The sequence below is a fragment of the Schistocerca serialis genome, chromosome 8 (genome assembly GCF_023864345.2).
Source record: "Schistocerca serialis cubense isolate TAMUIC-IGC-003099 chromosome 8, iqSchSeri2.2, whole genome shotgun sequence".
NCBI classification, from domain to species: domain Eukaryota; kingdom Metazoa; phylum Arthropoda; class Insecta; order Orthoptera; family Acrididae; genus Schistocerca; species Schistocerca serialis.
The window spans coordinates 270,271,782-270,286,374 of record NC_064645.1 but is presented as its reverse complement, the minus strand read 5'-3'; the positions used below and the strand labels follow the sequence as shown (position 1 = coordinate 270,286,374).

At 35.9% G+C, this 14,593-nt stretch overlaps 1 protein-coding gene across 1 annotated transcript in view; it reads right to left on the bottom strand.

Moving 5' to 3' along the window:
• The window catches only part of LOC126416607 (low-density lipoprotein receptor-related protein 1), a 772,143-nt gene that overhangs the window by 76,478 nt on the left and 681,072 nt on the right, over positions 1-14,593 (bottom strand). The window contains exons 53-59 of the mRNA XM_050084360.1: positions 12,543-12,737; positions 8,754-8,956; positions 6,554-6,715; positions 5,820-5,972; positions 5,532-5,656; positions 5,296-5,439; positions 129-374 (exon numbers count right to left, since the gene is read on the bottom strand). Coding sequence (XP_049940317.1) covers positions 129-374; positions 5,296-5,439; positions 5,532-5,656; positions 5,820-5,972; positions 6,554-6,715; positions 8,754-8,956; positions 12,543-12,737 — 1,228 coding nt within the window. The remainder of the gene's footprint in view (positions 1-128; positions 375-5,295; positions 5,440-5,531; positions 5,657-5,819; positions 5,973-6,553; positions 6,716-8,753; positions 8,957-12,542; positions 12,738-14,593) is intronic.

Genomic DNA, 14,593 nt, shown 5'->3' with positions numbered 1-14,593 from the left:
TGCCATTTCCCTATTCTCCTCCTCTCACCTTCCCATCAGATTTTAGTAACTTTTAACTATTTAAGTACAACTTTATCTATGGCTGAGCTTCATGTTTAACTATTTAAATCAGCTGTTATTTTGCTTACATGTAGATGCAGTAGTGAGGATTTGCACACTGGAATTCAACACTACTGCAAGTGTTATTGCAGTCAACTTCATCACTATGGTCTTCACAGTGGAACTCCCCATCACATCGCTGACTGCCACGTATGCATCGGCCATTGTGACATTGAAATTCTGATTCACTGCAATTTCGTGGTTTGCAGTCCCTCTCATCAGAATTGTCACCACAGTCATTATCGTAGTCACAGCGCCATCGTCCAGGAATACAACTGCAAAGAAAAAAATAATTTGTATCAATAGAAGTGCATGGACTATTTTTAAAAATGTGTTCTTCACAAAAACAGTATTGGATTTAAGTCATAGGGAAACATTATTCAGTCCCCCCCCCCCCCCCCCCCCCCACAACTCCCCCTCCTACCACACTGACAATACTGCTAAATAATGTCAATAATCATAACTTCGTGCTGGAATTCAGTTTGCATTGAGTCCAGACATGTTACAACTGCTATATTCAAGGCCCTCAGGCAACAAATGCATGAAAAAATCTAAACCAAAAACTTCACATGAAGCCTTAACGATGCGAAGTACAGTAATGTACTGAATACAAACTGACATTTGATAACAGACTTCAGTACACGAAATAAGCTGGAGATTCAAAAGAATTTTCCAGATATCTGTAGTTATTAATGAAATATTTATTTTTTCTTCAGAGAAAATGATAAAGATTATACTTATTTAAATGATCAAAATCCGCTGTAGAATGTATAGTCTGATACACTACATTGCGAAATTTGTTTGCTATGAAGGTAGCATGACTATTCAAATCCAATGGATCTTGTGTGGCATCCTACACTGCAAGATCCAGCAAGTGGCTACAAAAAGGTGTGTAAACAATGGCACATACTCGTAATCAGGAAAATTGTGACATGCTCTTCCACTTGAATTCAGCAAATGTCTATGAGTAGCCATGCATGGAACTGCCAGAACATCTGTTGAAGTCATGTCTCTTAAGAGATAAAGATCTCCCGTGCACATGGAACACTAATAACTGAAACTGATACAAAGTAGCAGTCTGAAGTCACAGGAAGGAGCAATGACAAGCTGTAGTGTTTCGAGAATTTCCACATAAATTCTAGAACCACTCAGCCTTCTACCATCTCGAACACACGATATTTTACAGGTGAGTGTGGGATGACAGAATCCTACCTACTGCGCGTCACATGTTTGTGTGTGCATGTTTGAAATTCAGTCGTGAGAGGAATCTAGACGCGGCAGTCGAACGGCAATGACAGGTACATGTCGGGTAATCCATGGAAGTTTTAGTGAAAGTGTACAGAAGAACCATGGAGCTTCTATGTTATTCTTATTTTTATAAGTAGAAAGAGTCTTAAGAAATTCCTGTGAACACTCCAAACACCTAAATCCACCACTAATGAGATCTAGACAACAGTTAAAAAAGAGAAATTTTCCACAATGCTTTGAACACAAATGAAGTTGCCATTAGTGACACTAAACCATGGACAAGGTTTCTGAGCTTTATTTTCAAGAGTTTCATGATCACAGCAATATTTTTTTGCTTGTTCAAACTCTCAGGTGATTGAGATATTAGCACACATAAACCTTACCTGCAATCTAACCAGAAACTCAGAAGGCTTGACACATTCTTTCATGAGAAAACAAATTATACTGTTTTGAACAACAGAGGATTTGTGATCTGCTTTTAGTACTGTACAATATGATGTCAATTTGGATGATAAATCTGTTGGATGATACTGCTGTCTGATGTTTACGACTGATGAGTGAACAGATACTACAGCAAGTTATGAGTGTTGAGGCCTTCCATATAGTGTCACCATTTCTAGCATACCACTCTACCACTGGAATGAATGGAATAAAAGTCCAGTTTAAACTGGAATGACCCTCTAACATGGATCACACGACAGTGATAACTGGAAGTTTTGCAGATAGAATCAAATAGGAATGGGAGATTACAAGAGAGGTTAGTTCTTAAATAAATGTATGTGACATTATGAATCGTATCAATTCCTAGCTTTCGCTCATGTCCGCCAATAATGCATGTATGTTTCCTGCCTAGGGGGCTTTAGGTTCACATGCAAAAGAATTGTGTACCAAGATAAAACAGAATGAAACTCGTTACACAGACAGAACACCATAGCATACAAAGCACTGTAATATCATATGTTCAGTTTAATGTGAAGATTTAGAGAGGTAATTATGGAATAATCCTCCTGCTGATCTAGTTACTTAAAGTTGGATGATGGCTTAAGTTACCATATCATCTGGTCATGAACATGTTTGCTGGTTGATACTTTATAGATTTTTCAGAATAAGGTAACAAATAACCACATTCAATGCATTAAAACAATACTAATCTTGCATAAGGACATACATTATCCTTCTGAAATATGGGTTTCAGGAGCGAGTCTAGGAAGGGGAAAATAGAGTTGAAAAAATTCTGAATTTGCCACTGTGTTATAGCTGAAGGCAATACTTTAACTTGCAGTGATATATACACAATGACACCATGCATTCTGAAGACACTCTGTAATGAGAATTTGGTTCTCATGCAACACTGGACATTTATATGCTTGGATTTCTCAGTAATGTGTACGCAGAGGATTTGGTTTGTCTACCAAGCACACAGCATCATTCTGCTTGGTAAGTTGCTAAACACTCAAGACTGAACTGCCAACAAACCTGATTCTGTGCTGGTATTAATGGGAAACGATGTATATGGTGACTGAAGAACATCTTTTGTAGTTGATGGTACTGTTACAATGATTCTGTCAACATACAATTTTGCACAGATGTCACGTCACGGTCAGGAAGGGAGGATATCAACGACCTGCTATTAGTACTTGTCTGATGAACACAGAGATGATTTTATAGGCACCTTTCAGATTTTGATACTGCTGATTTTCTTCATATTCTCTAGCATGCACTGGTACTACAAAGAGTAGCCAGGACTGTCCAAGAGGTAGCTAATTTACTTAAGTGATCAGCTTGCATCACTGTATTGAACTTGCATTTTCTTTCAAACTTTCAAGGCTATTATAAACTACATAAAATACTTGACCAAAGTGGGCTGAAATGTCTTCACCCAGTTACATGACTAAATACCCATCTGCCATGGCAACTATAAATCATCCAGTACATGTTGAACAACACGAATGAAATGTTTAACTCTCATCATGCATAAATGATATGCTCCCTCTTATTTGCAGGGGTACATCCTGCAGTAATATGAAAGATTGTCCTGGATAAAATCTTTGTAAACAGCACCTGTAAAGTGATGTTGGAAGAACACATGGACCAAAAAACTGCTGCTGGTAACTAGCTCAAATGCTGTCAGAAGTGCAAGTGCATTCTCTTGTTGTTTCTTGCTAGAACAACATAATTATAAATAAAAAGCACTATATTGTGTACATTCTAATGGATTAATTTATCAGTTAATCAGTTTTCAGCTTATGAGGCCATTATCATACTTTAACTCACTACTGTCAAAGAAGTTACAATGATTGTAAACTACCTTGGAAAATATGTTACTCATCTAGACCAAGGCACAAACATGCAGCTCATCTTTGAGAGTGCAGCTGTATAAAAGGTAAAAGCTGAATAATAAAAGAAGCAAACCAGGGTAAGATACCTAAAGTGAAAACAGTGTCTATATAACACCATTAAATCAGAAATCCCAGTAAAATAAAATTACTATCTGACAAGACTTGTTGAAGAGGGATTACGTACGGAAAGTGATACACAAATCTGTTACACAAAGAGATATGAAGAAATTCCTTGACCTAATTTTGTTGTTGTTGTTGTGGTCTTCAGTCCAGAGACTGGTTTAATGCAGCTCTCCATGCTACTCTATCCTGTGCAAGCTTCTTCATCTCCTGCAACCTACATCCTTCTGAGTCTGTTTAGTGTAATCACCTCTTGGTCTCCCTCTACAATTTTTAGCCTCAATGCTGCCCTCCAATACTAAACTGGTGATCCCTTGATGCCTCGGAGTACGTCCTACCAAGCGATCCCTTGTTCTAGTCAAGTTGTGCCACAAATTTCTCTTCTCCCCAGTTCTATTCAATACCTCCTCGTTAGTTATGTGATCTACCCATCTAATCTTCAGCATTCTTCTGTAGCACCACATTTCAAAAGCTTCTATTCTCTTCTTGTCTAAACTATTTTTTGTCCACGTCCAGGTTTTCTCAACAAATCACACCAAAAGATTCAGTGATAATATCTGCAGACTGTCTCTGTGCCTCGATGCATTGCTATATGTATAGCAACTATACTAAATTTTATAACAAAGGAACAGGTCAACAAATGGACACTGCAGAAACATGTATTTTTGTGCATGTGATAAAAAGCATGTATTGTTATGACCACTAATGTGATGGATTGTGACAATTATTTTTACATGCGGTTTACAATTACATCATGATTACAGTTTATAAGACGTGTTACTCTTATGCAAGCATTAAAAATTATTGTTTCATAATGTGGATATGTTCAAACACTGAAAGTTTAAAGTGCAAATGATGCAAAGTTGATGAAATATAAATTTGTTTATGGTTGCAAGCAAAAACAAAACAGTTATAGTTAAGATGGCAGAAGTCAATCCCTGAAAGCTGCAGAGGACCGAGCATGTCAGCTGCATGCAGCTGCCTTAACCAATACAGTAATATTTGGAAACCACATCTGTGGCAACTGGTCAAGTGTTGTCACAGCTCTGTAGATGACTACTGCTTTTGCCAGCAGCCGTTAGTGCTTGCAACTATGCTGCAATCTGTCAGGTATGTTCTTATGCCTTTTCTACTCAGCCAAAAAAATACCATTTTGTATAGTCAAATGACTGTACCGAAAAGAGACAGATGACCTGCAAGACAGTTACATCGTGCAGACTGCAGGAAATCAAACAACGTGCAATTCCCCGCCACTGCAGTACATTAGAACAAAAATAACCAGTTATTAATGTGTTAACTTATATTATCAATGCAATTCTATAACATTCAATTATTGGTTGCAAACTGCAACTGCTGGATTTTACCTTGAAAGTGATCAATAATTTAAAAAAAATTAAGAACTTTTCCATTTGGATGAAAGGAACCTGCTACCAAAGTTTTTAAATGTACTTTAGTACATTTTGTACTTAAATAGTGCCACAATACTTACGTCCCACTTGTGCATTTAAAGTAAGTTGGGTCACAGCTTCTTGAAAAATGTGTCAAACATGATTCTGGTTCATCTTCTCCTGAAGAGCAGTCCGTATCTCCATCACAGCGCCACGTATTTGGTATGCAGCGTCCTGAATTGCACCTGTGCAAAGTAGGCTCTATGTTTTATTAACTCGGAAATCATAACAACATTTATAGATAATAGATTTGTTGTCACTAAACAATTTATGTCACCTGAAATGGTTGCTAGGACATACTCTATCCTTGCAATTAACTTTTTCGTCTGAGTTGTCACCACAGTCATCATCTCCATCACAGACCCAGACTGATGGGATGCATTTTAAATTGCTGCAGAGAAACTGAAAAGTAATTTTGTGTTACAGAAATATTTTCATATGAAACAGCTATTGAATGTTGCAAGCTTCCTGTATCAGCAACACTACTGATTAATTATGAACATAGTTTCAACATGATTTGATGCACTCTTCAGCAAGCAGTTTGAGCCAACTGAGTTATGGTTACCTGGTTATGTGGACATGTTTTTGGGGGGCAGTTCTGTTCATCTTCACCAGCTAGACAATCAGGATAATCATCACATTTTCTTGTGAGTGGAATGCAGTGATCGCTGACAGTTTCATTGCCTTTACATTTGAACTGGGTGCTTAAGCATGTGTACTGGAAGAAAACAAATCTCATAGTCACAGTAAGTAAAAACAACTTTAGTTTATAATTAACATAGTTCCCCTTTTTAATTAACTAACTTTCAAAAGGTATAGAGCAAAAAACAATAAAATGAGATCACTACCAAATAAATACAAAGTATATATATTACTGCAATACACTTCACAAATTTAGAGACACATGAAAAAACTAAAAATGAAATGAATTAATAAGTCACGACTTTTTCATAAATCAGATGGAAATGAGGCTTAAATTCCACACCTCTGTGATCAACTCCCCCCCTCCTCCTCTGTTTCTCTCTTTTTCTCTCTCACTGACACACACACACACACACACACACACACATTCTGCATTAAAATGCAGAGCAACATAAGTTTTTAAACTGGCCGTTATTCAGCCTGTTTCACTTTACATTATGTCTGAAATAGTTTGCAGTTCTATTTGCTACTCCAGGCTTTAACGTTCAACAAAAACAGATTTTTACATGTAACAGAAAATGACGATTTTGTAAGGTGTAAATACATCCGTAAGTAGTTCATGAAGGGAAATAGATGTCAACAAGTTTCGTAACTTACATTATTACAGTCTTTTTCATCTGAGCTGTCACCACAGTCATCTTCACCATTGCACAAATATGATGGATGAATACAGCGAGAATTGGCACACTGGTACTGCCCTGGACGACATGAAAACTTTGGGCAGCCTTTGGGTTCATCAGAGCTGTCACCACAGTCATCCTGCAAAGAAGAAATTTTAGAGAACCACAGTTTCAGATACCTTTATCTTAAAATACAGTATTAACATAAAGAATATGAAAATTTCTGAATTTTTCTGTGACATAAAATGCAGTTTCTTTATACCATTTTTGTGTAACATCCTTATACACCATAATATTGTGTGCTGGTAAGTGCACTCCTCCAATCAAATATGTTTACCTTATGTCACTGATACATTTGTAACTGTTGGCTGAGCCTCCTAATTTGTAAGTCTGTATATTTCTCTCCTTGCCTAATAAACCTTATATGAAATGTGTTGGGACTTGCAAGCCAGCATACTGTGTATTACTCTATTGTCTATGTTAAATTAATATACATTAGTACACATATAGAATTACAAGACTGTGATATACTGTAAAGAGTTGCAGAATTGTAACAAATTAGAAACTGCATGAGCCATACTGATTCCTGTTTGTCTGTGCCTTCGATGAAAACGTAGTTATGTGTTTATGGCTGCAAACAGTCATATGAAATTATTAATTCAAATATTCTTATAGTTTGTAAGGGCATAGCTCTATGGATTTCAGATTTTTGCCCTCATCCAGTACCTTATTTGCTACAGTCTAACAGCAGAAAATAAAATAAAATCTTTCCTATCCTTAACAATATTATGAAAAGGATGAAAAGCCTTTGTGGTGAGCAGTACTATTCTTTTCATAATATTGTTGATACCCCAATGTGGACTTTCCACTGTTTGATCTTCCGTAACAATACTTAAAGTAGTAATCTGTTTGCTATTGCTGGTGCCTCTTCTTTGTTTAACAACTGCAGGGTAAATTCATCTCATGTTGCATATTCAGTATAACAAAAATCAAGTCACATTTTGCAGCAATGTCTGAAAAAGACGTCAGAAAAAGCATCTGTCACCACAAATCAAGCGGTAACAGTATCTAGTGTTGTAGCAATGGATCGTTTTTCATCTTGTGATGCGATGTGATAGCATGACACAAACTCTTTTGTATAACATCCATCACTTTTGCAGACTTAAGTATTACAACTTGTTTTTTGCAAACACGTCTTGTTTTACATATATCCACACTTTCCACACAGCACTGTTTCATATTTTGCCCCAAAAACACACACTTTCCTAAACTATGGTTATCAAAGACGTGATATCTGACAGTGTGAGTTAGGTCTTTTTTGGCGTTCTCTTAGAAACACACATTTCTGAGCAATAGAAAAATGTATACACAAAAATGCATTTAACAATATTTGAAGTCAGTTTTTTTTTACTGATGTAGAAGGTCCTTAAAATTGCTGAAGAAATGACTGCTGCAGAAACTGACTGTTTCATTTACTATTAGGTACATATATTTCAAGTTCCTCTATCAGGTCTAATTTCTTCACCCTTTATAATAATGTGAAGTGGTTGGAGGTCATTTATCAAAAGTAGGTGGCTTATGTTTTGGATGTAGGTAGTTACTGAAAATTTGTGTGCTTTATCGGGTCTGAAGCAGTCAACATGATCTAAGAAGACATTACCATTAAAATATGACTTCAGTCTCATTATCCCTAATTTGCAGCATCAGTTGAATGCAACCAGATGCTGTGAAACAAACAACAGACATAAGCAACAGCAAATAGACAACTAAAATTAGAACTGATTTCATTAATTTTATATTGTGGCATGTAGATTTGCTGTGTTAGATTTAAGCAAGTAAGTCCAACAACCAAGGTGCATATAGAAAAAAGCAAATTTCAAATTCAGGCAATGAAATTTTTTTACAAAATCAGAAATACACAACTCTATTTTAGTTCTCTTACCAAGAAGAAATCCTTAGCAGTACTGGGGATCACTCAGTCATTCAGACAATGATTCTCCACATAACAGGTATCCTGAGTTCTTAGTTATGGCTGAAATTGTTATTTTCTTTTTCTAATAGATTTTGAGGCGTGTTGGGGTAACTATTACACTAATTTTACGAATTACTAAAGTGACTATGTGATGAGATGTTTTCCGTAGAGACAAAAGCCACACATACTCAAATATTTAACACACCTGTGTGTCACATCGCCACCAAAATGGAATACACTTGTATGTTGTGGCACATACAAACTGAGCTGATGTGCAATTGGCAATGCAACTATATCCATCCTCCGCAAGGACAAAATGTTCAGGGCAAGAACAGCGACGACCTCCATTTGGTGTCAATAAACAAAGGGTGCTGCATCCACCATTGTCTTCACATGGATTATGTTCTACTGCAATATTTCAAAATAAAATTAATAATATTTATCTGAAGGCAACATCTATAGATTATCTAAAATACACAATTTTATACATGAACTAATCAAAACTTTAAATTAAAATTTTAATATGTTTGTAGATAATAATTCATTTCTTTGGATCCTTTTAGTTTTCTATATTCTTTATTTTCTGACCTGTCTATTTTTCATCGACCTCCACCTCTACCACATACAATGCACTTAACATTTTCCTCTTAACTTTTGCACCATGTTTTGTCAGTAATCCCTGTCTTGCTTATTGCTACCTTCCACACTTAAGCTCTCAGGTTTCCAAGTCTTATGTGGCACAGTTCCCAATAATTAGTCTTTCCTTCTCATCCAGTACAGTTAGGCCCCCCCCCCCCCCCTCCCGACCCGACATTGTGGGTGACTTTTCTGAACCCTCCACATTTCCTAAACCTTGTAAGTTCTTTTACTTCATCAGTCTTCCTGCCCCTTCAACCCTTCTCACAGAAAAAGGAGCCACTGGCTCCAAAAGCTTGCACATTAACTTAACCTTTTGTTTTCCTGTTTTCCACTGTTGCTGTTTGATAAGTAGATATTTCTGTTTATTGAATTACACCATATGTTCAAAAATGGATTATATTCATTGATATACATGCCTACCATGCTTAGGGTTCCTCGAACCACCTTCAGAATATTTCTCTGTCATTCCACTCTCTAACTCTGCACTGGAAAACTGAACACGTAAATCTCTCTGTACGAGCTCTGATTTCTATTATTTTATTATGATGATCATTTCTCCATGTGTATATTTTGGGTGCAATAACAGATTTTTGCATTCAGTTGATAAAGCTGGTGACTGACACACTGTGAAAAGATCTTGCTGCAATGAAAAATGCCTCTGTTTTAATGATTACCAGCACAGTTCACTTGTCGTATCCATGACATTTTTTTCCCTATTTTGCAATAATACAAAACAAGCTGGCCTCCTTTGAACTTTTCTTATGTCCTCCATCAATCGTGTCTGCTAAGGATCGCATACTACCCAGCAACAGTCTAGAAGAGGACGGAGGAGAGTAGTGTAGGCAGTCTCTTAAATAGAACTATTGCAACTTCTACGTATTCTGCCAATAAAATGCAGTCTTAGGTTTGTCCTTCACACAACATTACCTATATGATCTATCCAAGTTGTTTGTAACTGTAATTCTTAAGTATTTAGTTGAATTGACAGCCTATAAATTTGTGTGATTTATCATGCAACAGGAATTTACAAGATATCTTTTCGAACTCATGTGGATGATCTCACACTTTTTCTTATTCAGAGACAATTGTCACTATTCGCAGCCAGCAAGTATCATCATTTTGCAATTGGTTTTGATGTTCTGTTGACTTTACTAGAGGATAAATGACAGCATCAACTGCAGACAATCTAAGAGAGTTTCTCAGATTGTCCCCCAAATCGTATACAGATAAGGAACAGCAGAGGACCTACAACACTTCACTTGGGATTGCCAGATATCACTTTTGTTTTACTCAATGATTTTCCATTGACTACTATGTACTATGACCTTTCTGACAGGAAATCACAATTTCCTACCAGTATGCAGCAGTCAATGGAAAATCATTGCGTCTCTTGTGAGGAATAATGCCAAAAGCTGTCCGGAAATTTAGATATATGGAATCAATTTGAGATCCCACGCTGATAGCACTCATTACTTTGTGTGAAGAAAGAGCTACTTGTGTTTCACAAAAGCATATATTTTCTGAATCTGTGCTGACACTGTGTAGACAGGGCGCTACCTTCGAGTTGGTTCTTTATGTTGGAACACAGTACATGTTCCAAATACCTACTGCAAATCAGTATCAGTGATATGGGTCTGTAATTCATTGAATTACTCCTATTTCCTTGTGTGCTGGTGTGATCTATATAACTTTTCAGTCTTTTGGTATGAATCTTTCACTGAGTGAGCAACTGTCTATGATTGCTATATATGGGACTATTGTATAAGTATACTCTGAAAGGAAGTACATTGGTACACTATCTGGACTGAAAGACTTGCTTTTATTAAGTGATTTAAGTTGCTTTGCTACAGCAAGGAACCATTTCTAAATTACTGATGTTGGCAGCTGTTCTTGATTTGAATTCTGGAATATTTACTGCATCTTCTTTTGTGAAGGAATTCCAGAGAACTGTGTTTAACAAATCTACTTTAGTGGCACTGTCATCAGTAATATTACCTTTGGTATTGCGCAGTGAAAGTATTGATTGTGTCTTACCACTGGTGTTCTTTACAAGCAAGCAGAATCTCTTTGGATTTTTTGTAAGATTTCATGACAGAGTTTTATTGTGGAAGTTACTAAAAGCATCTTGCAATCCTATTGAGATAGCTAGCTTCGACATGGTTCCTAACTGAGAATTCATTAAACTTCTGATTGCTTCATGACAGGACATATTCTTCATACCTTCTTGCCCTTGTTCTGTTCTTGTACTCATATTATGAGGGATCATTTGGTTACTATCCAGTGACATAGATATTGGGTTACAGTCTTTCATATTGAATCTGTTGAGAATTTGCTCTAGATAGTGTGTCAAGCCTATTGACAACCTTCTTTGCGGTTCCTATTAACTGGGATACCGAAACAGTTAGTAGCTTCACCATTATCTTTGCATTAGAATTTTTCTCTTAGTCTGTTTTTGAAGATATCTGTCTCTTGTGGATTGTTACTGAATATTAGTATGTCATCCACATTAACAGGTACTATTAAAATATTTGAAATCTAGGTTTTTGCAATAGGCACATGGTCAGCTGTTTGATGTTGTGAAGTTTGGATCCTACAGCAGAGAGAGTACTGTCCAGCAGTGGCCACTGTGCTTCAATCCGTATAATGCCTCTTTAAGTCAATTAACACCAGTAATATGAACATTTATTTGTGTGGCTTTTTTCAAGCACCTACAAAATATAAAAACCTACAAAATGGAAAACTGTTTTTCTGTGTAAAATGCTTTGCAACAGAGGCATTTTGGCATTACAAAAGTTTTACATGGTGGAACACGCATCTTTAGGTAAAATGACCATAAAAGCTAAATATATTTAGGGTCTTGTGAACAAAGACAAAAGAGAACCAAATAGATCCTGCAAAGAGACTCTACAAAATGATACAAAATAAAATATTTACATGAACTGAAATGCATAAGAGACTAAAGATGGTCACAATTAATGGGAAGGATATTGGTAAACTGAAGTTTATCTTCGAGGGAGTCTAACAACAAACTATTTGAATTGCTTGTTCTTGATAAAGCTGCATGTTGGATGTTTAATGGCAAATTTTACAAATGGGCAATAATCAGATGGCAGAAAATTAGGACTCTGATGAAATAACAGATCTTTTTGTCATTTTCTTTTTTGTTTTTGCTTCAGTTTCCTATAAGAAGCTGTTACACAGTGTCTATTCTGAGCACAAATAAAAAATACCAACAAAGTTGTAATGTTTTTCATTCAGTTCAAATACACAACAGCATCTTATATTTTTTCACAATTCAATTAATTTTCAGGTTAACTTTTATAGTTAATAAGGAAAGTAAAACAATTTTACTTACAAGGTTGCTGTCTGAATGGATGAAAAACATGAATGTCCATTGGTCGATGTATTAGTGTTTTTAATGTCTTTGTATCATTTCCAAAATATTTATGAGCACGTTCAACTGACTTTGTTTCCCAGTCTGTCCAATATAAGTAATCTTCAAACACAGTAATAGCAAATATATGATGTGGAAGGTTCTTGGAATTACTGTCTGAAAAAGAAATTAAAGTACATGACAAAAAATGACTTATTTTTTGTGAGGAGACAAGATTATTTTTATTCCACAACAAAACAAATGGCACTAAAAGATTTATCTCATGTTTTTTGTACATACGTAATTTTAATAGTGTATACGCTTTAGAATTATAGATGTTATTGGTGTATTAGTCCCTTTAAACTTCTGGTTTAAAATTTTGTATCTTATAATAGTCATCTTAACAGCTAACTATCACTGTTTTCTACATCTACATCTACATCTACATGGATACTCTGCAAATCACATTTAAGTGTCTGGCATAGGGCTCATCGAACCACTTTCACAAATCTCTATTATTCCAATCTTGTATAGCGTGCGGAAAGAATGAACACCTAAATCTTTCTCTACGAGCTTTGATTTCCCTTATTTTATCGTGGTGATCATTCCTCCCTATGTAGGTCGGTGTCAACAAAATACTTTCGCATTCAGAGGAGAAAGTTGGTGATTGGAATTTAGTGAGAAGATTCTGTCGCAACAAAAAACGCCTTTCTTTCAATGATGTCCAGCCCAAATCCTGTATCATTTCTGACACTTTCTCCCATATTTCACAATAATACGGAACGTGCTGCTTTTCTTTGAACTTTTTCGATGTACTCCATCAGTCCTATCTGGTAAGGATCCCACACCGCGCAGCAGTATTCTAAAAGAGTACGGACAAGCGTAGTGTAGACAGTCTCCTTAGTAGGTCTGTTACATTTTCTAAGCGTCCTGCCAATAAAACGCAGTCTTTGGTTAGCCTTCCCCACAACATTTTCTATGTGTTAATTCCAATTTAAGTTGTTCGTAATTGTAATAACTAGGTATTTAGTTGAATTTACGGCTTTTAGATTAGACTGATCTATTGTGTAAAGTTTCAGATATAATTATTATATAGCATTAGTTGTATTTCATAGATCCCGCAGAGTGTTGTCTCTTGGATGAGGAAAGAAGTCAAGGATGTGCATTTAATTTAACTACAGTATAGTGAAATGACATGACATTACATATGAGGATAAGAAAGAGGTATTCCAATTTTTACTGGTTAAAAATACATTTTTTTCCTGGGTGAAAATGAACTTTTTCTGGGTAAACATACACAATAATCTACACGAAAAGTAAATTTTTCCCTTAGGACTGTAAAACACATCAAGCCTTTGGATGGTAAAGGTTTTATACACTGGTGCAGGACTTTCCAGCAAAGAACAACACATTTTGGAAAGATCTCTAATGTACGGAAACACACACATTGCATATTTTGGTATTACGTAAGTATAAATATGAATTCACAAAATACAGCATTATAGTTTCCTACCACAGAACATGAAAATATAAGAAATGTGATGCCCATGGTACGACGCAAAAACAGAGCTGTAAACTTTGAATTCAGGAAAATATGGTGTGATTATATGTATTATAACTTTGAGAAGTATGACTACTAGACAATATTTTTCACTGAAATTTGCTAAGCTTTCACATATAATACTGGTCATCAAAAATTTTTTGCTGCTTTTTCCCAATGTGTGGTTAGGCAGGATCCTAAGTGCACAGCTAGCTTAAATTGCAGAAGCTCAAATTTCACTGTTGCGCAATGAACATTTTGTGGGTTATCTGGTTGAATACATGTTGTTTGTCGAGCACTTTCCCACAGAAATACTGAACACATGTGAAATTGCTCAAGAACTTACCTTGCACTTTTTCTTGAAGGACAATTATACTTTTGTCATCATTATTATGTGATCTGTAATATATGACAGAACTAAAATAGATATGAGAAACTAACCTTGAAGATTGGACTTATTTAGTATGTGTTACCCTCTACGATATATCAAACA